Genomic DNA, 27,510 nt, shown 5'->3' on the forward strand with positions numbered 1-27,510 from the left:
GTCGCTGGCTCGTGGCGGGTCCCAGCTCCCTCCCGCTCAGCCCCAAGTGTCTGTCTGCAAGGCCGGGCTGGGCTCGGGCTGGGCACGGTGGCATTGAGACGTCTCTGACACTGACGCACACGTCTGCCAGCCGTGAATATTATCTCGGCTGTGAAAACACTGAGCCGTCTGGAATGCAAGGACAGTGTCCCGCATGGGTCGCAGCTCCGGGCAGGGAGGTTGGCATCCTGGGGGCGGGAGGCAAGCATGGTGCAGCCTCGGGTCTGAAGCCCAGTCCAGAGGAGGTCAGGGTGCCCCAGATGGGTGGGCAAAGACAACACCAGGACCAGGAGCTGCGAAGAGCACATAACGCTCCCCAGCCCGGTCCTGTGCCAAGCGCGGCTGAACTCTGGGTCTCAGTCTCTTGTGCGTCTGCTTGTATCAAGTCCTGCTGCGTGGGCCCGTGTGTAACGGTGCCTGTGTCTGCTGCCCGCCAGACACGCCAGCGCGTGGTCGCCCCGAGGTACAGAGAGAGGTTCCCTGTGGCAATGCCATTGCTGCTGGGGGGACGCGGCGGGGCAGAGTGGGGCCAGGACAGCTGGTGTTCTGTTGTGTCTAGTGTCAATGGGTGGGGGCCGGGGTGGGGGGGACACGACTGCCCCGGGGGCTCAGCAGCGGGCGGTGCTGGGGTTGCTGAGCAGTGAGGTTAGTGTGCAGGGGTTGGCCGGGGGTGGCCGATCAGGGTGGTTGTCCTGGGCACCTGCTGCTGAGGACTGGGCCAGCCTTTCTTAGCATCTCATTTCGTTTTGTAACTCTGCCCCTGCCTTGCAGCTTTTCTGGGGGCGCCCCCAGTCTGCTGGGGAACGGAACCGTTTTCTAGCTGGGTCGGAGCTGGCTCCGGTGGGGCGATCGGACACATCCTGGAACAGTGACAGTAAGTGGTGCCGGAGCCTGAACACAGCCACGGGCCGACCCTGCCCCACCTTTTCCCACCTCCCCTTGTGTAGTGGCGGACGCCTTCCCTGTCAGCTCCCGGGGCCCAGGCAGGCCCTGCCTGGCTTCGGACAGCAATCAGCAGGCTCGCCGGCCCAGTGGGTTGTTTTCATGATCCCAGTCTGAGCCAGGCTGAGGAGCGGTCGAGCTGCCATCGCTTCAGTCCAGCTGACAAATTCTACCTCCAGCCCACGGCTGGAAGTTGAAGCCAGACAGCGTCAAACTGGAAGTAAGGTGCTTGGCGTGGGTTTTGCTGGTGACAGGGTTAACAACAGGGAGAGTTTCCCAAGGGCTGTGCTGGCTTCTCCATCATGGGCCAGTGTCAGGCCGTCTGGCGGTTGCCCTGGAAGCTCAGCTGTCGCGTGAACGGGCAGGAATTCAGGGACGGTCTCTGGCCTGTGTGAGCCCAGGGCCATTGTCAGCGACTCTGCAGAGCCAGGGCCCAACGCTGTGCAATGGACCGTTCAGGTGCGGAAGCAGCTGCAGAAGCAAAGCCAGACCCTGGCCGAGGAGAGGCTTTGTGCGCAGCGGGGACGTGGCGGAGCTGCTGGGCCAGGAGACCTTGAACTGGGGAGGAGACCCAGGGAGGCAAAGCCAGGATGTGGGGCTTGGGCTGCCCTGGAATCCCCTGCAATCCCCTGGGGTGGGAAGACACCCGGCAAGGCCAGGCCAGGGTTGGGCTAGGACTGGGCGGGAGGAAGGAGGCCAGGCTGGCTGGGGCCATTGGGCTGAGACCCGGGAAAGCCAGGCCAGCGTGCGACTGGGGGGCGGGGGCAGAGGGAGACTGGAGATGCTTGACTGAGACTGGGGCGGGAGGTGCGGTGCTGGTCCAAGCTGAGGTGGGAGGAAGCCCGAGAAGCTGGGCTGAGACTGGGCCGGGCCGGGCCGCCCCCCAGGTGGGGGGACGCCACCTTGGAGTTTTGGTTTGTTTCCTCACAGCCTGGCTCCTGTGCAGTTTCCGAGGGGCCGGGGATCTCCAGGCTGTAAGTGTCGGGTCAGGGCTGCAGAACAGACCCCAAAGGAGCCCCCGCTGCTCTTCCCCGGCTTCCCTGCCAGGGCGTCGCCCTCCCTGCCCGCTGCCAGGATTTACTGGTAATTGCTCAGTCTCCCTGTCTCCAGCTTCCAGGGCAAACCAGAGCCTCCCCCGCTGGGCCCGTCCCCCCCGCGCCCCCTGCTTCCAGCAGCGCAGCTGCTCACTCCCCCTTACTGCCTCTTCACTTCATATCTATGAACAGCCTCTGCTTCCGTCCTGCAGCGTCTGCCCTAGGCTGCTACAGCCTGGTGTCCCCCAAGTCCCACGTCCTGCCCCATTCCCACCCCCTGCTGCAGCTGGGTATCTCCCACACCCCACGCCCTGCCCCCATGGTACACCCTGCTGCAGCCGGGCATCCCCTGTGCCCCACGCCCTGCCCCCATCTCACCCCCTGCTGCAGCCGGACCTCCCTCGCCCCTACATCCCGGCGCCCATCCCACCCCCTGGTGCAGTCCATTGTCCCTGTCTTCACGCAGGGTTCTGCCTGCAGCTGTGGCCTAGCGTGCCTGCCCCCCATGCAGGGAGCTAAGCTGCTGGCTCTTTACGCAGCAGTGACCCTGTCTGGTTACTGCTGGGTGCTATGTGGGAGTCATTGGAGTTGTGCTGACACCCGAGGGCTCTGTGCCGGGCCCCCACATGGGGGAAAGGGTCCACCATACCGGGCTGGCCCAGGCTTCACCCCCCATTAACAGGAGGAAGAAATGTTCCGTGGCTCAGAGCGTGTAGGGCTGGGCTGAGGGGCTGTGGGGGTGTGTGTGGGGCCCATGTGACAAGTTTGTGCGGGGCCGGGAACAATTCTGCTGGGCCCTGGCTGCAGGGCTGTGCCGGGGGGTGCAGAGCTGCTGCGGCGAGGTGCCCGGCAGGGCAGGGAATGGCCGTGCGAGGCCGTGACGCTATAGATAACCGGCCCTGCCCAGCCCAGCCGTGGAGCAGGCTCGCTCTTATCAGCCCCGCGTGTCATCAGAGGGTATTTTTGGGGATAGCAGCTGCAGGCATTTGTAACATTCGGTCCCTGCATGTTGACGCCCTGGGAGCTGCGCAGGGAGCAGGAGCTGCTGCCGGAGCCTGGGGACAGAGCCGGCGGAGGGCGAGGTGCGTGTGTGCGGGGGGCAGGTGCCAGGGCCCGGCGGGGCTGGCGTGCAGGGGTGGGGCGCAGCACGGACAGACGGCAAGCTGGTGGAGGGCAGTGGGGAGCAGGATGGAGCGTGTGTGGCAGATGGAGACGCAGAGGCGGACGGACGTGGCTCTCGGGGGGGGGGACACACGTGCCGGCTCTGCTCGGAGGGAGAGACCCGGCCTCTCTCGCCCTGGAGCACTGACTGTCCCATACCTCCCCCCCAGCTGTGTCCCTCCCGCCCACCTTGAGTATCTCTGCTGCTCTGCCAGCTGCCAGGGCCTGGGAGGCCTGGCGCAGGGGGGATGCCCCCCCCCAGGTACCGGGGATGGATGTGGGGTGTGCTGTAGAGCAGGGCATGTGGGCCCATGGGTCTTAGCTCAGCAGGAGGGGCCCCGTGCAGGGCCCATGGCTGCCCTATGGCGCCCGAGAGCAGGAGAGGGGCCTGGGCTGACCCGGAGTGATCCTGGCGCTGCAGGTACCAATTTACTGCCTGGCAGCGGTGGGGGCTGCGGCCCGTCCCCCAGCACTGGCGCTCTGCCTTGCATGGGAGGGGGACCTCTCTGCATTCCCTCCTTCCAGCGGGAGCCCTCCCTGCCCCCCCCCAGGACTGGAGGGGCTGTGTCTGCCCTGGCCCCCCACTGGAGCCCTCCCTGCTTCTCTCCCTGCCGGAGGGTTTCGTTCCACTGCCCACTCACGCTTTGCTCCTTCCCGCCCCTGCAGGTCCCTCAGCGGTGGAAGGGCGGTGCTGCTCCGTCTCTGGGGCCCTGCTTCGCCAGTCCTGCGCCAGGGTGAGTCTCCCGGCACCTGCCGGGGTGCTGCTAAGTGGAGCGGGCCCGTCTGGCAGGCGCTCAGGCTGCCCGTGGCCACATCCCGCCAGGCTGGATTCTGCTGCCCACAGCGACAGCCCCTTATCAGCCCCGGGTGAGCCAGCCCAGATGCTCTAGGAATGCAGCTCCACCGCCACATGATCCTGCAGGAATGTCCCGGCCAGGAGCAAAGGAGCCACTGGGTCCCTCTCTGGCTGCATCACTGCCCCCCTCAGCCCCACCTAAGGAGGGAGCCTCTCTGCTCCCCTCGGCCCCACAGGCCCAGGAAAGGGGGTCTTTGTTCTGTCGCCCCTTCTGCCCTGCCGCGGATGGGATGTCTCTGCCCCTCCTGCCTCTGCCCCACAGGCCCATCTCTGTCCCTTTGTCACCTGTGGGGTGGGGCCGGCCGGGCAGCCAGCCAGCCCTGCTATGGTCTGTGGGGAGAGGCAGCTGCACTAGTCTTTGTTTCATTTCAGCACTGGGCTGGTGAGGGGGGCTCAGGGGCCTGAATTCTCCGTGCCCAGAGAAGGCTGGAGTCAGGGCAGGCTGCCCGTGTACGCCTGCTCTGAGAGGACACAGGAGTCACACGTGGAAGGAGACCACCAGCCAGAACCAGAGGAGAACCACTGGTCACTGCTAACGGGGCTGGACTGGGACTTGTGCGCTCAACCCCCCTGAGCCAGCCAGTCCCCTGCCCTGGGGCCAGATCAGAGCTGGTATCCCACAGAGGGGAGGGGTCCAATCCCCCCCCCCCCCCCCCCCCCCCACACACACACACACACACACACACACACACACACACAGCCAGCCAGCCAGCCAGCCTGGCATTGGTAGATTGGCCAGAATGCCCATTGTCTGCGACGCTGGCGCTCGGCAAGCGACAGAGAGGAGGGCCCGTGACACACAGCGTCCATGGGGCAGCAGAACCCTGTGAGGGCCCAGAGAGACAGGAGGAGGCTCTGGGCATCAGGGGTAGAATCTGCAGGGCCCGGTTAACCTAGGGGGGCTGCGGGAGTGGGGGAGAGACTCTGTGTACCCTTGCTGGCGTCCCTGCCACAGCCTGAGCCAGGCCTGGCCATACCCTGGCAGGGCTGGTTGGCTGGGTCATTCCCCGCAGCCTGTGTGCCTGAGGCTGGCACTGGGTGAACGGAGCCTAGGCACTGCGAACCGGTTGTTTTCGCACCAGCGGGGGCTCCAGGATCCAGGGTCAGGGCGCAGGGAGACGGAAATAACCTTCTAACAATAGGCCAGGCTGGCGGCCTGCAGGGAAACCTGAGCACCGGGGCACTGAACATGTCCAGGCCCCCCTGTCTGCAGGCGACACTGTGTCTTGGCCAGAGGATCTTGCACAAAGATCTGGGCAGCTGCTGTGCCTGGCCAGGCCTGCCCTGGGCTGCCCTGTCCAGGAGCCTCTGCCTGGGGAGAGGCAGCTCACAGAGCCCGTGCGTCATTCGGGCTGGCTCTGCTGTGGCCCATGCGTGCAGCTCGGGCGCACACGGCCTGGCTGAGGCTCCTGGCCTTGAGGGAGGCTGGGGAGAGCGGAGAGGTGCTCCTGCCACGGCGTGGAATTCCTCCGCTTGCGCAGCCTTCTCCTGCAGCTGCGTGGGACTCCTAACCCCAGTGTGTGTCTGTCTGTCTGTCTGCCTCTCCAGGTCTGGGCTCCCAGCTCCTGTCCTTGCCGAACCTCTGGAGAGGGGCCCCCGGTGCCCCCACTGAGTCCAGCGATGGACGTGTTTGGGGGGGCCCCCAGGTTCCTGGCCTACCCCCGCACCTTCACAGTGCAGAGTGGCGCCGACGCTGTCCTGAAATGCCGGATCACGGGTGACCCGTGCCCCACCGTCATCTGGGAAAAGGACAAATCCCCGATCGAGATCCTGGGCCGCTGTCACGTCCAGGCCGAGGGGGACGTGCACAGCCTGTCGATTTCCCGGGTGACCCCCGCCGACAGCGGGCAGTATGTCTGCAAGGCCAAGAACACCGTCGGGGAGACCTACGCGGCAGCCAGCCTCCAGGTGGAGGTGGAACAGCCCCAGCAGGAGGGAGCCCCTGGGGCCGTGCTCCCCAGCTTTCTGATCAAGCCTCTGTCCTTGCAGGTTTGCAGGGGGGAGGATGTGGTGTTCACCTGCAGGGTCTCGGGGCAGCCTTGCCCGGTGCTGGCGTGGGAGAAGGACGGGCACAAGCTGTCGGACCTCTTTGAGAGCGGCCATTTCTGTGTGGGGCAGGAGCCAGAAGACTGGCATTTCCTGAAGATCTTTAGCGCCCGGCCCCCAGACGGGGGGGTCTATGTGTGCAGGGCACGAAACCGCTCGGGGGAGGCCCTGGCAGCAGCTGTGCTCCTGGTGGACCCCGTGACGCATGGGCCACCGGCTGGCCCCATCCTGGGCTCCCCCGGGACCTGCCTGCCCCTGAGCCACGTCAGTAAGAGGAAGGAGCCGCACGGGGACAGGCGGCACTGCTGCCGGCAGCCCCCCGGGCAGAGCTCGGAGCCCTGGCCAGCCTGGCACAACGGCGAGCTGGTTCCCAGCGCACCCAGAGCCAAGGCCTTCGCTGTGCGCGAGGGGAAGCATGCCAAGTTCCGCTGCTACGTGACCGGCAAGCCGAAGCCGGAGATCGTGTGGAAGAAGGCTGGGAAGGTCGTTGCTCCAGACAGGCGGCATCTGGTCTATGAGGATAGGGAGGGCTACTTCACCCTGAAAGTGCTGTACTGCAGGGCCCGGGACCAAGGGCTGTACATCTGCACCGCCTCCAACGCGGCTGGCCAGACGCTCAGTGCCGTGCAGCTCCACGTGAAAGGTAGGAGCCCCCGGCGCGGGGCCTGGCCCACAGCGGGCGAGGGGCGGGTCAGAGCAGGCCGCTGCTGGGCACGAGACTGCTGTTCAGCTGCCTTAACCCCGGTGTGTCAAGGTGCAGCCATGCACGGGCTCCCCGTGGGCTGGGTTATCCTGGGGGCTGGGTCAGGAGGAAGTGAAAACTGGATCCTTGTTTGCCAATCTTTATAAAAATTCCTGGGACAAGTTTGCAAAGAAGCCAGGGCTCTGGGGACTGTAGGGTGGCCGTGGTGGTCTGGAGCAGGTGGGGGGGGGGAGTTGTTGCAGATCTCCAGAATTGGGGCCACAGCCCTGGCTTGGGGACAGTCTCTGGGAGGCCCCTTCAGTGGGCCAGACCCCCCTTCCCCCTGGGATCTCATTCTTCCTCCCAGGGAAGCCAAGCTGGACCCATGGGCCTGCTGCCCCCCCACGAGCTCCGGTCAGCGCGTCCTGTGGGACAGACCCGAGAGAGACTTAGGGAGTAACACACCCTCCAGCCCTCTTCTGTTCTGACCTTCCTTTGGCCCAGGTCAGCTGCCCGCACACTGAACTCCCCCTCCCAGTCCTTTGTTCCCGAGCTGGGGCGAGGCAGCTCAGCCCCGCTGCAGAGAGGCGGGGCGTCCAGAGCTCTCTGGGCTCTTGGTTGCTAGGTGTCCATGTCTGGGCAACTGGATTTGCCATTTTCTTCTCAAGAGCTCAGTTGATATGGCCCCAGACAACTGGGAGCCATTCACACCTGTGTCTCTGAGCCTCTGCGGAGAGCAGACAGAGCTTTCTGCCCCCGGGGTAAGGCTGCAGCACATAGGGGAAACTGAGGCACACATAGGCTTCATAAAAGTATTACAGCTAATTCCCCCTTTATCACGTGGCGTTGCTGATTAGCACATTGCACGGTCGGTGGTGGGGGTCTCTGGCTCCAGCGAAAGTGGGCCTGGCAGGGGAAGGGGAGGCAGCCCCAGGATGTTGGTTGGGACACCACGAAGACCCAGAACACTTCCGGCCAGACCGGCCGTGCTGGCAGATCCGAGGATCAGGGCCTGTCTCCCTGGGTGTCCCACCTTCACCCTGGCTTGGTAGCCGTGCTGTGCCAGCAGATCGTTGTAGGCTCCAGCGAGACGCGTCCCTGGCATGAGGCACGGGGGGACAGGAGGGGAGGGTCCTGGCCACGTGTTTCTTGCGGGACTGAGCCAGGCAGCAGATTGGGTGGCATCGCTGAAGGGGGGTCGATGTGTTGGGGGACTGTGAGCTGTTGGTGACAAGCTCCCGGGGAAGTGCTGAGTGGGTTTGACTTGTGGGGCTGGGAGCCAAGCGTCTGCGCTGGAAACGTTTCCCTCCCTCCCTGCCCAACATGTGCTGAGCCCTCCCCACGGGGCAGCCAGGAGGGGGCCACATGTACGCCTCAGTAGGCCCGAGGGAGGACGCCTGAGGCAGAGATGAGGAGACTGTGAGGTGGGTGCATCCACGGGGAACGCGCTGAGCTCCCCTGAAAGTCGGCCCTCGGTGAAGTCCGGGGTGTGTGTGTGTGTGTGGGGGGGGTTGTGCTGGTCAAGGCCATGGAGACAACGCTGGGGGGGCCCAGTGCTGTGGTGGCTGGACAGCGTGTGATCGGCGGGGGCTGTCTGTGGGGCTGAGGGCTCCTGCCCCGGTCCAGGATTGTCTTCTGGCAGGATGCGGGAGGGGAGGTCGGGATTAAACACCATGTTCCCTGTCCCACGCAGCCCTGGCGGTGGGGGCGGCACTGAGCCACTGGCCCTGCTGTCCTGGGAGGTGTGGGTGCTCGCCAGCCCTGCAGATGAGGGGAGCTCACGGACCAGGGCTGCCTTCGGGGGGCATTGGCTCCCCCCGCAGAACCCCCAGTCGTCACTTCCCCGTCACTGCGACTCCTGAATCCAGCTGTCTTTGGTTGAACTGCTGGACCCTCAGTTACCAGTCAGGCCTCCCACTGAGCCCCGCGGGCAGCTCCGGCCAGCCCCGGCTCCCTCCTGGCCCAGGCTGCATCTGCTCCCAGCCCACCCTGCAGCAGGGAGCCGCACACACAGATGCCACCTCCCTCCCCCAGCCGTTTTGTCTACGGGCTTGTCGACACGCCACGTCCAACGCTGCTGCTGCCCCGCTCCAGCGCTCCAGTGAAGAGCCTCCTACGCCAGCGCGAGAGGTTCTCCCGTCAGAGTAACTGCTCCGAGAGGCGGTCGCTAGGTCGACGGCGACGTAGCGCTGTCTACACCAGGGTTATGTTGGTGTAATTGCATCTCTCAGCGGCGTGGATTTTTCACACCCCTGAGCGATGTAGTTCTACTGACCTCATGTCCTAGTGTAGACTCGGCCTTATTCTCCCCTAACGCTCCCGTCACACATGCGTGGTGGAGCAGCCGGGGCCCCGTCTGGGCTCAGGGCCCCATTGCGCTAGGTGCAGCACAGACATGGGGACAGGGCAGTCACCATCCCCCCCACTGGCAGGCCAGGCTGGTGTGCGCCTCGCTTGAGCTTTGTCTGCGATGGTTGGTAGTTCACAGACCCATCGGGACCGCAAGGGTCACCCAGTCCAACCCCCTGCCACGATGCCGGATTCGTGGTGTCTAAGCCAGCCGAGGCAGACGGCCAGCCAGCCTGCTTTGACACCCTCAGAGCAGGAGCCTCCCTGCTGCTCTGCTCAGGGGGCTTCGTTTCCTAGGCACAGCAGCGGTCACTTGTCACAGGGGAAGCTGAATGCTCATCCAGCCCCAGGAGCACCCTGGCCTGGCCGGTGGGGCGCACGGGGCTGCGTGGTGGGCGCCCAGCCGCTTTTGAGGCTGAGAGGGGCTCAGGGAGGTCGGAGCAGCGTCGGGCACAGCTGCCCCCAGGAGGGGGCGACGTGTCTCCCACCAAGGGCAGGCGGCGGTGGGGCAGGTGAGAGCAGCTGGCTGAGCGCTGCACATACCAGATGCCACCCACTGCGTCGCCTGCCACCTCTCAAAATAACCCGCTGGGAAGGGAGCGTTTGGCTGCCCCCTCCCTGGACCGGACGGCTCTGGGCAGACTCTGCCTGCACCCATATTCCGGGGGTGGGGGCCCAGAGAGGAGGAGGCTGGGAGCCCTGCTTGCTAGCCCGATGAGGGGTCTGCACTCAATGACGGTGCTATGTGGACCGGCCCGCGCCTGGCTGCGGAAGCTGGGCGTCGTGGTCGCTCTTTCCATGCTTTGTCAAAGTGGCCCCCTGCCAGCTGCCCAGTGGGCCGGGTGCATGACGGGGGTTGTGCTCTCCTCTGAAGCGGCTGCCGTGGGCCTGGGCGAGCTGTGGTGGTGCCGTAGCCAGGCTGGGCGCGTCCCTGGCTCTCTGCAGCTCCCGTCTCCTCTCACTCGGCCCCAGAGCACCGGGTGCGCTTCCAGGTGCAGCTCGAGGACGTGGAGGTGCAGGAGCGCCAGGACGCCGTGCTGGAGTGCAAGGTGCCCCTGGAGACCATCCCCACGGCCTGGTACCTGGAGGACAAGCCCCTGCAGCCCAGCCAGAAGTACGTGATTGAGGAGCAGGGCCTGGTGCGACGCCTGACCGTCCGCGACGCCCGCACCGACGACGACGGCATCTACCTGTGTGAGATGAAGGACAGAGGGCGCAGCGTCGCTGAGCTCTCGGTCAGAGGTGAGAGGCTGGGCCCGGGGAGCACGGAGCCCATCTTCCCTGCACGGCTGGCTGCTGAATCCCACTGGCCTGCCCGGACCCTGCTACCCTGTCCCTGTCACCTGCTGGCCTGCCTGGTCCTGCCCCTGCCCCCAACTGGCCAGCTGTGCCCTGCCCCTGCTTCCCACTGTCCCAGCCTGTCCATTCCTGCCCCCCACGCTTCTCCTCACGCCAGCCCATCCCTGGCACCCCCTTTTTCTTGAGGCTGAACTACCTGCTTCTGCCACCCTCGGGCCCCTGGGACCCGAGCTGCTCCCCATGCGCTCCCAGCACCTCATCCTGGGGGGCCCGGAGCTGCCCACTCCTTTCCTGGACTCTCCCAGGTACCATCGTGAAGCGGCTCCCGCGGAAGCTGGACGTCATGGAGGGGGAGAACGCTGCCTTCTGTGTGGAGACCCAGGAAGCTGTGGAGGGAATCTGCTGGAGCCGGAACGGGCTGGAGCTGCGGGAGACGCCCTGCACTGTGCTGAAGAGTTTTGGCAAAACCCACCTGCTGGTCCTGGTGCACGTGACGCGGGAGGACGCCGGGGTCATCTCCTTCACCGTGGGGGAGTCTCAGACGTCAGCCCAGCTCCGCGTCAAATGTAAGAGCCCCATGTGGGGCGTGGCGCTGCGCCGGGCCAGGCAGCCCATTGGTCTCTGGGTCGGGGAAGTCCCAGTCCCTCTGATCTGGGGTTGGACTGGAGCCAGCGTCCCTTAGAGGGGAAGGCCTGTACCCCATTTCCCACCACGGAGCCAGTCAGCCCCTGGGTGGCAGGGACCTTGGGGGTTTTCGCCTTCCTCTGCAGCGTGGGTTGTGGATCTCCTGCCCGGCTCCCTAATTAACTCCCTGCCGCAGCAGGGCTTGTGCCACTCTCCTGGTCTCTGCCTGTGGCCACAGCTCAGTCTGAAATGCTTGAGTCCAGCCGGCGTCTTCGGGTTTAACAGGGGAGTAGCTGGGTACCAATGACGAGCCTGTGATGAACAGGAGGGCTGAGGAGGTGATGTAACGGTCCCTTCTGGCCTTAGACTCAATGAATGTGACACGCCCAGTGGTGGTGCACGAGCGTGAGTACCAACCCCCGGGCAGAGTGCAACAAAGCAGGGCACAACCCCTGTCGGGTGTGTTCTAAACTTAGATTTCACCAACCACCTGCACCACGTGCAAACTCCTCCAGCACTTTATCAGCCTTAGCACGGAGTCACGGGGTGCGCCGGTCTGTCTCGGTTTAGTCGGGGTTGGTCCTGCTGTGAGCAGGGGTGGGACTATTGACCTCCTGGGGTCCCTCCCAACCCTCGTCTGCTAGGACGCTATGATCCAGTGGTATTTGAATAGTCCGTGTGTCCAGAGCATCGCATCTGCCACTTGGAGCTGGCTGAATCCGGTGCCCCCAGAGAGGAAAGCTTCGTATCCCATTCCCTGCCCCCCTGTGCCAGCCAGCCCCTGAACCGAGGCCTGGGGCTGGCAGTTCCTAGAGGGGAAGGCTCCGTGTCGCCTTCTCCAATCGTCCGCTGGTTACTCACCTGCCTGGCCGACATCTCAGAGCAGGGAGCAACCTGGCTGTGGGGTTTGTTTCAGGTGCAAAGCGTGTTCCCCCGAGCGCCCCGGTGGCGGCTGAGATGAGTGCTGGCTGCAGCAATGCCGCCCTCTTGACCTGGTGTCCCGGGCCGGAAGCGCACAGGAGCCCCCCCAGCAGTTACATCCTGGAGCGGCAGGAGGCCAGCACGGCAGAGTGGGTGCAGTGCCTCACCACGGACTTGGCCAGCATGGTGGAGGTGCCCGGGGACAGCGTGCCCGTCGAGGCAGACTACTGCTTCCGCATCTGTGCCGTCAACAAGTACGGCAGGAGCCGGCCCGTGGAGTTCCCTGGCTCCGTGCACCTCGGTAAGTACTGCAGCCCCTGGGGCCCGCGCTCTCCCGCCTGAGCCCTGGCAGGATGGGCTGGGCTCCAGGAGCCTGCATTGGCTTGTGCAGGGCACGGATAAACTGATCCCTGCAGGACAGACCAGCTCTTATTCCCAGCTCCGAAGGAATGGGGCTGTGACCCAGGCCCAGCAGCTGACGAGCACTTGCCATCGGGGAGCTTGGCCCCCCCCCCGATCATGCACCCAGGGCGACAGCAGTCACCTCAGGGGCGTGAGGGGTCGGGGCTGGGGGGAATGAGCCCCATGGCCAGTGGCTGGAGGGCAGCCACATCCAAGGAGGGGGGCAGAGCTCTGCCTGCCCCTGTGCACGTGCTGTGGCCTGTCTCTGGCTGAGACTCTGCCCTGTGCTCCAGTCCCTGTAGCCTGCGTGCGGAGAGCCCTGAAGGATGTGCAGGTGCAGGCTGGTGAGGACGCCCACTTCTCCCTGGAGCTCTCTGCCTCTGTGGGAGGGCAATGGCTCCTGAACGGGGCGACGCTGGCGGGGGAAGAGGCAGGCCAGCGCTACTGCATACAGCACAGTGGGACCGAGCATTCCCTGCGGATTCGAGGGGTGCTGCTGGCGGAGAGCGGGGCTCAGGTCAGGTTTCTGGCCAGTGGCGTGCAGGACTCTGCCACGCTGCGGGTGCAAGGTAAGGCTCTTCTGCTGCAGATCAGCCTCCAGACAGGGTGGGTGTTGGGTGGTGGGTGAGGCTCCCGATCAGAACCTGAGATCAGCGAGCTGAGGGGACAGACGAGGCGGCGTCAGTGCAAGAATTACAGCCAGCGCCTGCCCGCCCAGCAGCTCAGAGTCCTTGGCAAAGACCAGATAACCCGCGCAGCCCACGGGAGCTGGGGGAGGGACAGGCAGGGATCACTACACCCAGCAGTGTAATTCAGCCCCCTCTGTCCCGGGTGGTGGCCGCTGTTTTGGGACCATTTGGCTGGGACACAGTGCTAGTGTGCTGACCCACAGGGAACCGGGAAAGGGAGCCCCTGGGATCGTTAATACCCCAAGGGGCAGGGCTTTCGTTTTCTCTGACCACCAGAGCCAGCACCTTAACGCCGGCGGCCGCTCTGGGACTTTCCTCTCAGGCTGTTCGCATCCTGCAGCTTGTTCCTGCACGGCCCCGCACTCCCAGGGTGCTAAACCCTCCTTCACTCCAGTCTCTTCAGGAGCCAGAGGCTCCGGGTGCTGTCCTGATCTGGGGGAGCCCTGCATGGTTCACAGAGACCCGACCTGTGCAGTGTGTGCTGCGTGCGCAGGCCCAGGGCGTATCCCTGCACTGAGCCCACAGGAGGAAGGCTGGTTCGGCCAGGGAGAGGCTGCGCTGGGTTCTCACCCACTCTGCAGGGGCTGGGCGCAGTCTGCCCTTGGCTCCAGGGTGAAGGGGCAGCCTGGAGAGTCTGCAGTCTCCACGGGATTGAGCCGCTAGGCTGCTTAGAGAGCATGGTGACGGGTGCCAGAGAGAGGGCCCTGGTGTCTGCAGGCTGTGCTCTGGGGTAGGGTGGAGCATTGCGCGGTGGGACCTGTGATCTCCATGGGCCGCACCGCTGAGCGACCTGGGCAGAGAAGCTCCTGGCCACCTGGTAGCGGGGCCTGCGGGAGGCGGGAGCTGGCCTGCCTGGGGGTGCCCAGCGGCATGAGCTGTCCTGCAGAGCCTGATCCCAGGGACACGATCTGCATGGGGCCTGCCCGGGGGCTTGCTGGGACTGGAGGGATTGTCCTGGCTGCCCTGCATTCACGGTGACTCTCCCAGCCCCGCAGGTGCGCATCGCCCCGGTGCCCGAGGCCCAGCGTCGCCGGGAGCTCCTGGCAGGGCTGCCCCTGCTCCTGGAGTGCGAGGTCTCCACGCCCGACGCCCCCGTCCGCTGGCTGAAGGACGGGGAGGCTGTGCCCACAGACGATGGCATCGCCGTGCAGTCAGAGGGCTGCGCCCGGAGGCTGTTCATCCGCTTCGCCGGCCCCTCGGACTCCGGGACGTACACGTGTGACGCAGGCGAGGACGCTGTGAGCTTCACGGTGACCGTGACCGGTGAGCGGGGGGCTGGTCCCCGGAGCTGTGCATCCCCGCCCCCATGCAGGCTCCTCACAGACGTGGGCTCAGGAGCGTTAGAGCTGGAGAAACCCCAGCACGTCCCAGCAGGCCCAGGGCAGGCGTGTAGCCCTGAGACCCCTTTCCCCACTCCTCCCATCCCCCCTTCGCTGGCCTCCATGGTCTCCTCTGGCCACTGAAATCAAATCCTCTAGAGCTGCAACTGCCGGGCTCTGCCCGGGGCCCAGAAACATCCCTCCGTCCCGGGTGGGACGCTGCCTGTGTGAGCCCGGGGCTCTGCCCCCCTGCTGGCTGGCAAACAGAGAGCCAAGTGACGGTGGCTGCCCCCTGCTCTCTGTGACACTTGGGGGTAAATCACGGCCACCTGCTGACAGCATCAGGGAGTCGTGTCTGTGCCCACAGGGACCATCTCTCCAGGCTACCAGCTGCTCCCCTCTGGGCTGCAGACAGCAGTGTATACACTTCACCCCCCTTGTTCCACGGGTGCCCGTCTCTTGTCTTCTGGACTCCCACGGTGCACCCCAGGTGGCTGGCTTCAGCTCAGCTCAGCACCGTCCTTGGCACAGCGCTTGTAGGCAGTCTGTGTTTACATTGCAAAAACTCCAGAACCAAACCCCGCAGCAGCAGGTCTCCAAACCCAGGTCAGCTGCTCTGGGCTCGTGCTATCTGGCTAAACGTAGCAGGCTGGAGCCCGGGCTCCGAAACCCGCCTGCCTCGCTGGGTTTAGAGTCTGGCTTCAGCCCAAGTGGGAATTTGTGCGCTGCTCTTTGTACCTGCCTAGCGTGAGTCCCATGGGCCTGGGGCAGTTGGCCCCAGCTCTGAAACGGCTGCTGGGAGGGTTGTGCAGTGTAGATGTGCCCTTAGTCCCGTCTGTCATAAAACCAAAGAGATTATTTATCAGAGCTGGAGATAAACATTCAAATCCAAGCATGTCGAAGGCTTTGGAAACCTCATGTTACAGGTCAAAGAAAACGGTAACACGCCATCTCCGGTCTGTATTTATTAGCAAGTTGTTCCTTTCCTGTCCAATGGTCAGCAGGCCCAGCGGTGGGCCGGTCCAGAGAGCTGGGATCCACCTTTCCTGAGACACTCCCGCGGGCGGGAACCGCCTCTGGACTGGGAAGATTTTATGCCCTGGCTTCTTCTCTTGCACAGTCGCAGACTTTTTGTCTCCTTCCAGAATCCGGGTGTTTCATTAGCTCCAGCTCAGCTGGTGGGTCCCTCGTTCAGTCTTTTGTCTTTGTCAATGCCCCGGCTGTGTCTGGCCCAGACTAACGCAGGGCGGCTGGGTGAAAGATGTCGTGTGTTCTCACTCATGACTGAGTTAGCTGTGACCCAGCCCGCCTCAGGTGACGTGCTGCAGCTCCAACGGCTCTGAAATACCTAGTCTACATTGTACATCTCTCTTAAAAGATTCCCCTGGCAGTCACCATGGCACCAGCTAGTTCTTAGCGTGCGGCAGCGACCACACGCTGCTCCCATGTGGGGCAATCCCGCGTCGGTGTGACATGCCTGCCTGGGTGCTCCAAACCAGCTGCTGAAGCCGCCCACCCTGGCCAGAGAGGGCAGGGCTCCCCAAGCGCTTTCCGGTTCCCTTCAGCTGATGGGCCCTGGCGGCCCCTTGTAATAATGAGAAACAACCTCCCCGAGTTGCGGCGTGGGCGACACAACTAGCTGTGAGTGACCCGGCCTGGCCCAGCCTGCAGACATCACTGCTGAGCCTGTCGTGTCTCCCTGCCCAGAGCCGCCCGTGAGGATCGTCAGCTCTAACGAGGACGCTGCACACACATACCTGGCCTCGGGGCGCGTGGTGCTGGCGTGTGAGCTGTCCCGTGCCGACGCCCCGGTGCAGTGGTACAAGGACGGGGTGGAGGTGGAGGAGGGCGAGAGCCTGATCCTGGAGCGTGAGGGACCCCATCGCAGGCTCGTCATCCCCTCGGCCCGGCCGCAGGACACGGGGGAGTTTGTGTGCGACGCGGGCGGCGACTCCGTCTTCTACAACATCACGGTGACAGGTGGGTGGTTCACGGTACAGGCGCTGCGGGTCTTTTCCTCTTTGTCCCTCTTGCTGGGGTTTCTGTAGCACCTTGTCCTCCGTCCCTCGGTCTCATTCTGTACAGCGTCAGGCTGTTCTCTGGCTCGTTCGCCTCTGCCTGCTTTGTTGTTCCCGCTCATCCCCCTTCACCCCACATCTGTCCCAGCACCGAGCTGCCCCTGGCGACCCAGCACGCCCCCCATCGGCTGTCTTCTGTGGTAGCTTCACTACCCAAGCGCTGAGATTAGCTGGAGGGGCCCTGAATGAGGGGGTGAGGCTGGGATTTGGGGTCTGGTCCTCCCAGCTCTGCTCACCCCGCTGCCCTGGGAGACCTCAGGGGCTGAGCGAGATCACTGGGGGAAGAGGGGAGAACGGTCTATTGCCTTTTGCTCTGTTTTGTTCCATTGCTGCTAGTTGCACCCTGGGACTTGGCAATCCCGCCTCCGCAGCCACCAGGTAGCAGCTCCGTGGCGAGGGGACGGGGCTGTGATCCTGCGGCATACAGGGGCGGGATAGGCTGCTGCTGCTGTTTGTAAGAGAAGCAGCATGTGGGCTGGCCCCAGGGTGGATGGGGGACCTCGGAGCAGCAGCCAGCTGGCGCGCTGGGTGAGCTGCTCCCTGAGTCCGGACAGAGCAGTGCCCGGGTGGTGCTGGGGGCATGCTGCGATGTCGCGCCTTCTGCACCATTCTCCAGCCCTCTCGTCTTCAGCTCCCTCCTGAGATCCCCCGTATCTGCTCCAGCTCCTCCCCCGGCTTGCCAGCAGAGACCAATCGAAATAGCACCCTCCAGTCCTGACCTGCCCCGGGCTGGCAGTGACAGTCACCCTGTTCCCAGCTCTGCCGGCACTTCAGCTAACCGAGATTGCCAGCTCTGGGGCAGGGACCCACCTGCCCAGGATCATCATGGGTGTAGCTTGACGTCTGTATTTGGGGGGCCAGGCCCGGCAGGGCTCAGGCCACCTCCACCCCCCAGCTCACTTTAGTGGGCCACCCAGCCTGTCCGGGTTGGGGGGAAGGGTGCACAACCAAAAATTATAACCCAAAGGGGAGCGCCATGGCTGCCCATTCCATGTCACCAGCAGAGCAGCAGCTGCCCCGCTGCTCAAAACGTTTGAAAACCGCTCAGGGTGCAGGGCGAGGGGCAGCGAGGGCTGTGTGCCCTGGGGGGTGCAGCTCAGGGTGCAGGCAGGGGGTAGCTCAGGGTGAGGGGTCCGTAGGGGCTGTGTGCTAGGAGCTGTGTGCCGGGAGGGCCGTGCTCGCTGCTCCCTGAAGGCTCTGCTGGCCCCGGAGCTGGGTCCCGGCCCCCGCCTGGGCAGCTCTTACCAGCTGCGTGAGCTGCCAAGGGGGGCTGGGAGCTGAGGAGCAGCTGCAGTCCTGAGCACCAGCAGCAGACAGGGGAGCGCCACGGCCGCCCACTGCATGGCACCAGCAGAGCAGCAGCTGCCCCGCTCTGCCTGGCTCTGGCCGGCCTCCAGCCTGTGACCCGGCCAGGGAGCAGGGCCTTAACGGGGAGGGGTGGATTGTCACCGGGCCTGTCCCGCTCTGGTTACGGCGCTGCAGTCTGGGGGGCAACGCCAACACATACATCCCCAGAGTCGGTCCGTGAGGACCCCTGCCCCACTGTGCTGTAGAAGGAAGTGTCCGTCTCACTGCTACAGATCCCCGACTCAGTGTGTACAGGCAGAGACAAGACCTGGCCAAATGTCAGGGCCAGTGATACCATCTTTGCTCCCTACTGCTCCTCTGCAGTGTCTGTTCTCGCAGACAAAGCACGCGGTGAAGCACTAGTTGGTGTCCCAACCAAATTCCATAGGGACCGGTTGACCAGCTCCTTACTCAGAGAGTTGTAAAGTGTAGGAGACAAAACTCGGTGATCCTGGGGGATGTCAGACTGAGTGACACGGGCTGCAGATCTCATGCCAGTACTAAAACAGCCTCTGAATCACTAAACATTCCAGATGACAATTTCCTAACGCAAAAAGTGGTGCATCCAATATGGGGGAATTCCATCTTAGACCTTGTTGTGACAGAGAAACCAATCACAGACTAAAAACTGGGGATACTTTAGGTAGAAGTGGTTATGACTTGATTACACTTGTTATGTGCAAACAGAATCAAGTCCAAACTAGTAATACATCTATGCGATGCTTTAAAAGGTTCAGTTACAGAAAGCTAAGAACAATTATGAGCCAGGTCACCTGGGAGAATTTAAACAGAAAAGTGTAAATAATCATTGGGAATAATTTAAGAATGTGATCTCTCAAGGTCCCTTCCAGCCCTATGTTTCTATGATTTTACTAGATGCCCAAAAAGCCACAATCCAGAAAGACGGCTTCAGTGGTTAAAAAAACCAACCTGGCTTAGAGGGGAAGTGAAAGTAGCTATAAAAATGATGTATGTATATATAAAAGCTCGGATTTGTAGAACATTGATAAGGGAAGCAGCAGGACAAAAGGAGAACTCTCTGGCCAGCAGAGTTAGGACAATAAGGAGGAGTTTTTTAAGTATCTTAGGAACAAAAGGAAGCCTAACAATGTTACTGGTCCATTGTTAGACAGAAATGATAGACTAGTCAATAATATGCAGATGAGGCAGAAGTGTTCAATAAATATTCCTGTTCTGTATTTGGGAAAATAACAGATGACGTAGTCATGTCATATGTTGATGATGACACACTTTCCATTCCACCAGTATCTCAGCAGGGTGCGAAACAGCAGCTACTAACGCTAGACATTTTAAAATGAGCAGGTCCAGATGACTTGCATTCAAGAGTTTTAAAGTAGCTGGTGGAGGAGCTCTCTGGACCATTCATGTTGATTTTCAATAACTGCTGGACTATTGGGACGTTCCAGAGGACTGGCAGAAAGCTAAATGTTGTGCCACTATTTGAAAAGGGTCTTTGGGATGGCCCAGGTGATTATAGGCCTGTCAGCCTGACTTTGATCCTGGGCAACATAATGGAATGGCTGATATGGGGCACAATAAACAATCAAAGGCTGGTCACATTATTAATGCCAATCAACATGGGTTTATGCAAAACAGATCTTGTCAAACACCTTCATTTCTTGTTATGAGAGTCCTAGATGCTAAGGCCAGAAGGGACCATTGTGATCATGTGGTCTGATCTCCTACATAATAACACAGGCCGTAAAACTGCCCTGAAGTAATTCCTATTTGAAGTAGAGCAGGTATTTTAGAAAACATCCAATCTTGGGTTAAAAATTCGCAGCGATGGAGAATCCACCAGCGCTCTTGGTAAATTGTTCCAATCATTAGTTATGTTGAAGTTTGGTTGATACAGGTAATATGTTGATGTAATACAAAATACACTCAGACTTCTGTAAGGCACTTAATTTGGTACCGCGCAACATTCTGAGTGAGAAACTAGAACAATATAAATTCAACATGGCCTGTATTAAATGGATTAAAGACTGGCTAACTGATAAGTCTCAGAATGTAACCGTAAAGAAGGAATCATCACTGAACATGTGTGTCTCTTGTGGGGCCCTGCGGGGACTGGTTAACATTTTTATCAGAAGAAAACAAAATTATCATAAAGTTTACAGATGACACAAAAACTGGGGGGGGAGGTAAATAATGCAGAGGACAGATGATTGATACAGAGCAATCTGGATTGTTTTGCACACTGGGCTCAGGTAAAGACTATATTAAATGTGTACATCTAGGAAGAAAGAATTGAGGCCATACGTACAATGTGGGGCACTCCACCCTGGGAAGCAGTGACTCTGAGAAGAACTGGGGGGTCTTGTTGGATAATCACCTGAACATGAGCTCACAATGCAACACTGTGGCCAAAAGGACTAATGTGAGAAGAACATACGACGGCCAGCCTGGGTCAGACCAATGGTCCATCCAGCCCAGTGTCCTGTCTTCTTCCAACAGTGGCCAATGCCAGGTACTTCAGCGGGAACGAACAGAACAGGGAACCATCACGTGATCCATCCCTTGTCTCACATTCCCGACGTCTGGCAAACAGAGGCTAGGGACACTTCAGAGCACGGTTTTGCATCCCTGCCCATCCTGGCTAGTAGCCATTAATGGATCTATCCGCCACAATGATCTTTAGGTGTATAAATGGGAATCTTGAGTAGGAGCAGAGGGGTTATTTTGTCTCTACATTTGGCACTGGTGCAACCGCACCTGGAATCCTGTGCCCAGGTCTGGTGTTCACCGTTCAAGAAGGATGCAGCTAAATTGAAGAGGATTCAGAGAAAAGCCTGGAGAATGATTAAAGGCCTGGAAAACCTGCATTGGAGTGACAGACTAAAGGAGCTCTGTCTACTTAGCTTAACAAGGAGAAGGGTAAAGGATGATACGCCCAGTCTGTAAGTACCTACATGGGGAACAGAAGCTACCATGGGCTCTTCAGTCTCGCAGACAAAGGTACAGCATGTCCAATGGCTGGAAGGGGACGCTAGACAAACTGAGATTAGAAAAAAGGAGCACATTTTTAACCGTGCGGGTAATTAACCGTTTACCACCAGTCGTGGTGGAATCTCCATCACGGGCAAGTTTTACACCAGACTGGATGTTTTCCTAAAAGATCTGCTCTGGCTGACTCAGAAATGAATTCCGGGGGGGTCTTGGGCCTGCGTTACACAGCAGCTCAGGGCAGATAAGCACCTTAGAACCTAGGAAGTGCATAAAGGATTCGCCGTCACTGCCAGTCCCAGATCTAGGGTCCTGTGGCTGGCTGCTGGAAAGACTCTACCAAATAGTTACTTACATCTCTGCTGAGCCTGTCGTGTCTCCCTGCCCAGAGCCGCCCGTGAGGATCGTCAGCTCTAACGAGGACGCCGCACACACGTACCTGGCCTCGGAGCGCGTGGTGCTGGCGTGTGAGCTGTCCCGAGCCCACGCCCCGGTGCAGTGGTACAAGGACGGGGTGGAAGTGGAGGAGGGCGAGAGCCTGATCCTGGAGCGTGAGGGGCCCCATCGCAGGCTCGTCATCCCCTTGGCCCGGCCGCAGGACACGGGGGAGTTTGTGTGCTACGCGGGAGGCGACTCCGTCTTCTACAACATCACGGTGACAGGTCGGTGACACCCCTGGTCCCCTGACAGGCAGGTCAGCAGGGCTCCCCCGTTACCCCAGCAGGCAGGTTGGTGACACCCCCTGGTCCCCCGACAGGCAGGTCAGCGGCACTCTGCGCATGTTGCCTCTCTGCTGGTACTTAGTGGCCAGAGCCTTGGGCCTTGTAAGACAGCTGGCGGTTGGTGCAGCACACTGGGCCCTGCCCCAGCCCCTGCAGCACAGACCCTCTAGCTGTGCCCCACACTGGGGCACTGGGGTCAGCACTGACTGCTGGGGAAAGTGCTGCCTGTACAGAGCCCCCGCCCCCCCGCTCTGCAGCACATGGGTGATCCCCTGCATCTCCCAGCCACCAGCTGCTCTAGCCCGGCTCTCGCACGTGGGCTGAGTGAGGTCAGACGGCAGGAGTGCCCGGTCAGAGCGCAGGGGTGTGTGCTGGTCCCAGGTGTGGCGTTGCTGCATTGCGGGGAGAGGCTCCGGTGTCACAGAGCCCTGGGGAGGGACATGCTCTCTGGTCTTCTGACGTGCTGGGCTCCCATCTCTCCTCCCCGTGCTGGGGAGGTGGATGTGTGCCTGGCTGTGACGACCCAGCCGGGCCCAGCCTGCGGGCATCACTGCTGAGCCTGTCGTGTCTCCCTGCCCAGAGCCGCCCGTGAGGATCGTCAGTTCTAACGAGGACGCTGCGCACTCGTACCTGGCCTCGGGGCGCGTGGTGCTGGCGTGCGAGCTGTCCCGTGCCGATGCCCCGGTGCAGTGGTACAAGGACGGGGTGGAGGTGGAGGAGGGCGAGAGCCTGATCCTGGAGCGTGAGGGACCCCATCGCAGGCTCGTCATCCCCTCGGCCCGGCCGCAGGACACGGGGGAGTTTGTGTGCGACGTGGGCGGCAACTCTGTCTTCTACAACATCACGGTGACAGGTGGGTGACTTTGGCTCCTCCATGCCCCTTGCTGCCGCGCTGAGCTGTGCCCTGATTTCATTGCTGCTCCTGCCCCAGCATCTCTAGTGTGACTGTTTTGATGAGGTGTGTTCCCGAAGTGCCTAGCCCCAGCCACGGCCCGGCCCCCGCTGTGCTGGGTGTGGTGCAAACACAGGACAGACACTTCCTCCAAAGTAGGAGCCAGGAGATGGCTATGGACAGATGGGGAGCGCACGGACGCAGGGCAGCAGGATGGGCAGTGGCTGCAGCTCACCCGCAGCCTGACCGTTGTCATGTTGCTGTAGGCCGCCTGGCAAAGGAGAGGTTTGAGGCAGGTGGATCCTGAGGTTGCTTTGTGGATTTTACGGGAGCATCTCCCAGGCATGAGAGTCAGCGTGGGAGAAAGCGCGAAGGGGCTTGTCTGCAAATGTAACTGGTGGGCAGTGGAGGCTGGGATCGTGTGCCAGTCGGAGGCCGCAAATGAGAGATGCGAGGTAGGCGAGGACTGGCCAAGAAGGGCCTGGAAAGTGAAGACAAGCAGCTTATTTTGCTGTGCTGGAGCAGGAGGAGCCAGTGGAGAGCATCCAAGAGAGGGGTGAGATGGACAAAGGGAGATGATCTTTGCAGGCGTGTGAGCAGGGCAGGACTGCTTTTGTCAAGGCCCGAGAGAAGGATGTTGCAGTAACTGAGACAGGAGATGATGAGAGCCTGGCCAAGAGTTTTAGGGTAGGAAAGGCGTTAGCCAGGAAGCATCAGCAAGATTTAGACGTGGGTCTTTGCATGGCCTCACGTCCAGGCTAAGTCGAAGATGGGGCCCAGGCTATGGGCCTGAATGACAGGAGAACAGAGAGGCTTTCCCCAGTGATTGAGAAATCGGGCAGCCGGGGTCTGGGGGAGATGAACTCCGTTGTAGCCATGTTGGGTTCCAGCTGACGGCGAGACATCGCTGAGGAGTGGCTGACCTCAGGCCCAGGTTGCAGTTTGGATGAAAGGGCTCGGCTCTGGAGTGGGCGGGAGGCTGTGAGTTGACAGCACAGAGGGGGTGGTTGAATTTGTGTTTGCAGATGAGATTACCCAGCGATAAGGCATGGAGGCAGAATAGACGGGCAGCGAGGGCAGAGCCCTGTGGAACTCCCACAGGAAGTTGGAGGGGGTGTGACACCTGGGATTACCCAAAGTGAGTGTGACGGGGCCCCTGGGGTGCAACCTGGACTGTGGGAGCACTGAGCCTCCAAACCCACCAGCCTGGGCTGTCCCTCACTGTGATGCGAATGTCAAGCTATAAGCTTCTGCCAGGCACTGCACTCACACAGCCACGCGGGCAGGGACACACCCAGCTGTTACATGAATGATCTCCCAGCCACTCATGAACCATCAATTCCACCAGCTCTCCAGCCCTGCACCCAGAACTGGACCATCTTGCAGCGGTCAAGGCTCCCCTGGGCAGGGCAAGTTCATTAAGTAGTTCGCCGCTCCCTTGTGTGGCAGGGACACACACTGGCCTTTGTAAACTGAGCTGAGTTCCCAAGCACGTCAACTAAAACACGCTATTTTAGGTAAAATAGAAAACAAATTTACTAACTGCAGAAAGAGATTTTGTAAGGTCCTGGGTGAGTTAAAGACAAAAAAGCACCAGGGAGCCAAAGAGTACAAGCAGCCACACGTTTCTTTACAGAACTTTAATTACTAGAAAGCAAGTGCGGCAGAACCCACAACGGATAGTGGACATCCCCTTCAGGTACGGGACCCACAACAGATAGTGGACACCCCCTTTAGGTATTACCTGCCTTTTTGGGAGCCCCCCCAGCATCCTGGGTGGCGAGAATCCTTTCCACGGATGATTTGTTTTTGTTCGTGATGGCTCGGCTTAGTTTGGGTGTTTTGCCCTTTTATAGACCTTGTTCCCTGAACCTTTTGTCACCTCGTCAGTGTTTTTCCACTGCCGTTAAGGTAAAGAGGAAACCAACATGTTATGGTTACGGACCTGTGCTTAGAGTTGATAAATAGGATGGCTAGACCCGGCCTCTGCCAGCTCCTTGACTTCCTCCTATGCGACGAGCTAGATGTTTGCAGTTACGCACCCGGCTTTGGGCCCCACAGATTTTCAGTGATTATAAGTAGCAGGCATAAAGATCAAAGCTGGTTACCTAAGAAACAAAAATAAATTCCCAGTCTAATTCTAACTTAAAAGACTAAGCAAGATTTGAATCAAGCAGTGTCTCTCGCTAACAGATAGTACAAGCCAGTTACACTTCCTCAATACACAGACTGGCCTCCCTCCCAGCCTGGGACCAAACTTCTCCAGTTCAAAGTCTTTGTCCTCCATCTGTTCTTCCAAGTGTGGAGATGGGGGCAGAGAGACCACGGGATGATGTTCCTGGCTCTCTTTTTATACCTTCTTCCAGCTGCTAGAAAGGTCCTGTCTAGGACGTGCGGGTCAAGCACTTTCCACTGCATGGGTGTCTTTTCTGAGGAGCCTCCAGGATTGTGGATTCTTTTTTGATGGGCCATCAGAGCCCGGCTGGCCAGAGAGGGGTGCTCCTTTGTCCTTCCTGAAGGGCTGGCCGGGGGCGTCCCCAGCCTCACAACACATTTCAGTGACACGCACAGCAGTGATAGTGCCGACAGTCCAACTGGATATTAATGTTCAACAGATCTAGACTTTTAAAATGATACTCCGGCCTCCGCGAGCCCCGCTCTGTCCCTCTGCAGGCCGGCAATTCGCACCCGCAGCCCTCAGGCTCACGGAGCCAGGCCTTGGGCAGAGCAGCGAGAACCTGTCTCTGAATCTATGGAGATACTGAGCCCCAGAGCTCTGCACCGGCCCAGTGCACAGCCCCCCCCCCACCTGTGTGTGCACCCCTTGCTACACTCCAGGGCCCAGTCCTCCACTTCTGGCCACCCGCAGCCAGGCCCCCTGACAGCAATTCTAGGCCCCATAGCAGAGCAGTCACTGGCCCCCCTAGAAAGGGATGGCTCAGGTCCGAGTGGGCTTCCACTGGAAGTTTGTACTTATTTATCATGTACCATGCAAGTTCCCAGGCGGCTGAGGAGGTGGTATCTGCTACGCAGCTTCCTGGGTCCCCAGGGAGATACTGATCAACCCAGGAATCTGAGTAGCAGATATCACCTCCAGCCCCCCGGGAACCTGCATGGGGCATAATAAATAAGCCCGGCTCAGGGAGGTGGGGGGTGGAGAGCGCGAGCAGCGGGGGCCTTGGGGGAAGGGGGCTGCAGAGGAGAGGAGGATACGTATCTATCCTCCCATCCATCCAGGCCCTTTTAAATCACTGGGCCCCTGGGCGACTGCCTCCCTTCCCTCCCTTGGCAGGCCTGCCCGCAACACGCACAGATTCGCTGCCTCCTCGGAAGCAGGGCCCCCTTCACTGGCTCCCCTCAGTTCAACCCTGTCCTCAGCACCCAGCACTTAGTCGTGGCTGTAGTAAAACCAGAGCTTTATTTAACAAAGCTTAGGGGAGAGGCAAGGATACGGCTTGGAAACACGTGGTTCCATGAACACAGTCTAGAGCCTACGCTCATTAACAAGCCCCTTTCCTGTCTAAGAAGGTGTTTCCCCCCAATGGCCAGTCTGTCCAGCGCTGGGCAAGTCCAGACCGCTGGGAGCCACCGTTTTCATGAGACTCTCTTGCTGGCCGAGCATTGCCTGTGTAACCGATGCAGTTTTGTGCCCTTCTTTCTCCTGATGCTCCCCCTGTTCCAGGTCTTTTTCTTGGATTCTCTTGTGATTTGTAAAGCTCAAGAACAAACCTTGGCTGGCCTGTGAACTCTTGGCTGGACTGGGTGGAAAGGTGTCAATTGTTCTCCGGCTGAGTGAGTTAGCTCAGAGAAACAGCCCGCCCCGGGGACCCGTCTCGCCTCCAGCAGCTCTGTGACGCACTAGTCTAGGTTACATAGCTCTGAGACTAGTGTCCATCCATCCGTCCTGCAAGGGCCATGGCAGCCAGCAATTCTTAGCCAGGGAAACACGCCCGTCTGGGCACAGACTCATAACGGTGCAACGCCCGTCTGGTGCCAACATACGGCGCTGTGCTCCTACTGCCTCCTTCCCCCAGCTTCGTCCCAAGGCTGTGCGCTCCGTGGGGCTGGCACCGCAGCCTCCTCTGGGCTTCGAAACAGCCCTGGCCCTGTGGGCACTGCTGCACTCAGTGACAAAGAACCTGCCCTCCCAGCCCCACAGGTACGCATCGCCCCGCTGCCCGAGGCCCAGCGTCTCCGGGAGCTCCTGGCAGGGCTGCCCCTGCTCCTGGAGTGCGAGGTCTCCACGCCCGACGCCCCCGTCCACTGGCTGAAGGACAGGGAGGCTGTGCCCACGGACGATGGCATCGCCGTGCAGTCAGAGGGCTGCGCCCGGAGGCTGTTTATCCGCTTCGCTGGCCCCTCGGACTCTGGGACGTACACGTGTGACGCAGGCGAGGATGCTGTGAGCTTCACGGTGACCGTGACCGGTGAGCGGGGGGCTGGTTGGGTGACGATGTGCTCCCTGAGAGCAGCGTGAACTCCCACCGGCAGTTCTGGGTGAGCGGGGGGCTGGTTGGGTGACGGCGCGCTCCCCGGGAGCAGCGTGAACTCCCAAGGCAGTGCCGGGTGAGTGGGGGGCTGGGCCGGGTGACGGTGCGCTCCCCGAGAGCAGTGTGAACTCCCACAGGCTGGTCGGGTGACGGTGCGCTCCCCGGGAGCAGAGTGAACTCCCACGGCAGTGCCGGGTGAGTGGGGGGCTGGGCTGGGTGACGGTGCGCTCCCCGGGAGCAGCGTGAACTCCCAAGGCAGTGCCGGGTGAGTGGGGGGCTGGGCTGGGTGACGGTGCGCTCCCCGGGAGCAGTGTGAACTCCCACGGCAGTGCCGGGTGGGGGGGTTGAGTGCAGCGAATGCGAGCTCTGCACACAGATAAGAGGCTGGAGTCTCTGCCCTGAGGCACTGCCTGGCCTGGTGGCCAGCTGCTCACTGTGGAGCTGATCCTGTCTCCAGAGCTGCCTTTGCCAGCACGGCGCCAGCTCCCCGCCTCGCTGGCCGCAATCCCCAGGGAGGTGGCAGGCCTGGCACCGGGGGCTTGACAATGAAGCGTCCAGGCTTGACGGCACTTTCAGACCCAGCAGGGCCTGGCTGCTGACTCCTGGCCCCCTGTGAGGCCCATGTGGGCCCAGCCTGCTGCTCTTGGAGAA

The 27,510-nt window shown here is 61.2% G+C and overlaps 1 protein-coding gene across 1 annotated transcript in view; it reads left to right on the plus strand.

Annotated features, from left to right (window-relative positions):
• Nucleotides 1-3,080: 3,080 nt before the first annotated feature.
• OBSL1 (obscurin like cytoskeletal adaptor 1) overlaps nt 3,081-27,510 on the plus strand; it is a 40,067-nt gene continuing 15,637 nt past the window's right edge. The window contains exons 1-12 of the mRNA XM_067537654.1: nt 3,081-3,097; nt 3,843-3,910; nt 5,581-6,721; nt 10,082-10,351; nt 10,714-10,974; nt 11,949-12,254; nt 12,649-12,924; nt 14,032-14,307; nt 16,071-16,343; nt 21,145-21,417; nt 22,058-22,330; nt 26,521-26,796. Of these exons, the coding sequence (XP_067393755.1) occupies nt 5,653-6,721; nt 10,082-10,351; nt 10,714-10,974; nt 11,949-12,254; nt 12,649-12,924; nt 14,032-14,307; nt 16,071-16,343; nt 21,145-21,417; nt 22,058-22,330; nt 26,521-26,796 (3,553 nt within the window). The 5' untranslated portion in view covers nt 3,081-3,097; nt 3,843-3,910; nt 5,581-5,652. The remainder of the gene's footprint in view (nt 3,098-3,842; nt 3,911-5,580; nt 6,722-10,081; nt 10,352-10,713; nt 10,975-11,948; nt 12,255-12,648; nt 12,925-14,031; nt 14,308-16,070; nt 16,344-21,144; nt 21,418-22,057; nt 22,331-26,520; nt 26,797-27,510) is intronic.

This window comes from Emydura macquarii, unplaced genomic scaffold (genome assembly GCF_026122565.2).
Source record: "Emydura macquarii macquarii isolate MOO-44397 ecotype Brisbane River unplaced genomic scaffold, CSIRO-AGI_Emac_v2 contig_446, whole genome shotgun sequence".
Lineage (NCBI taxonomy): Eukaryota > Metazoa > Chordata > Testudines > Chelidae > Emydura > Emydura macquarii.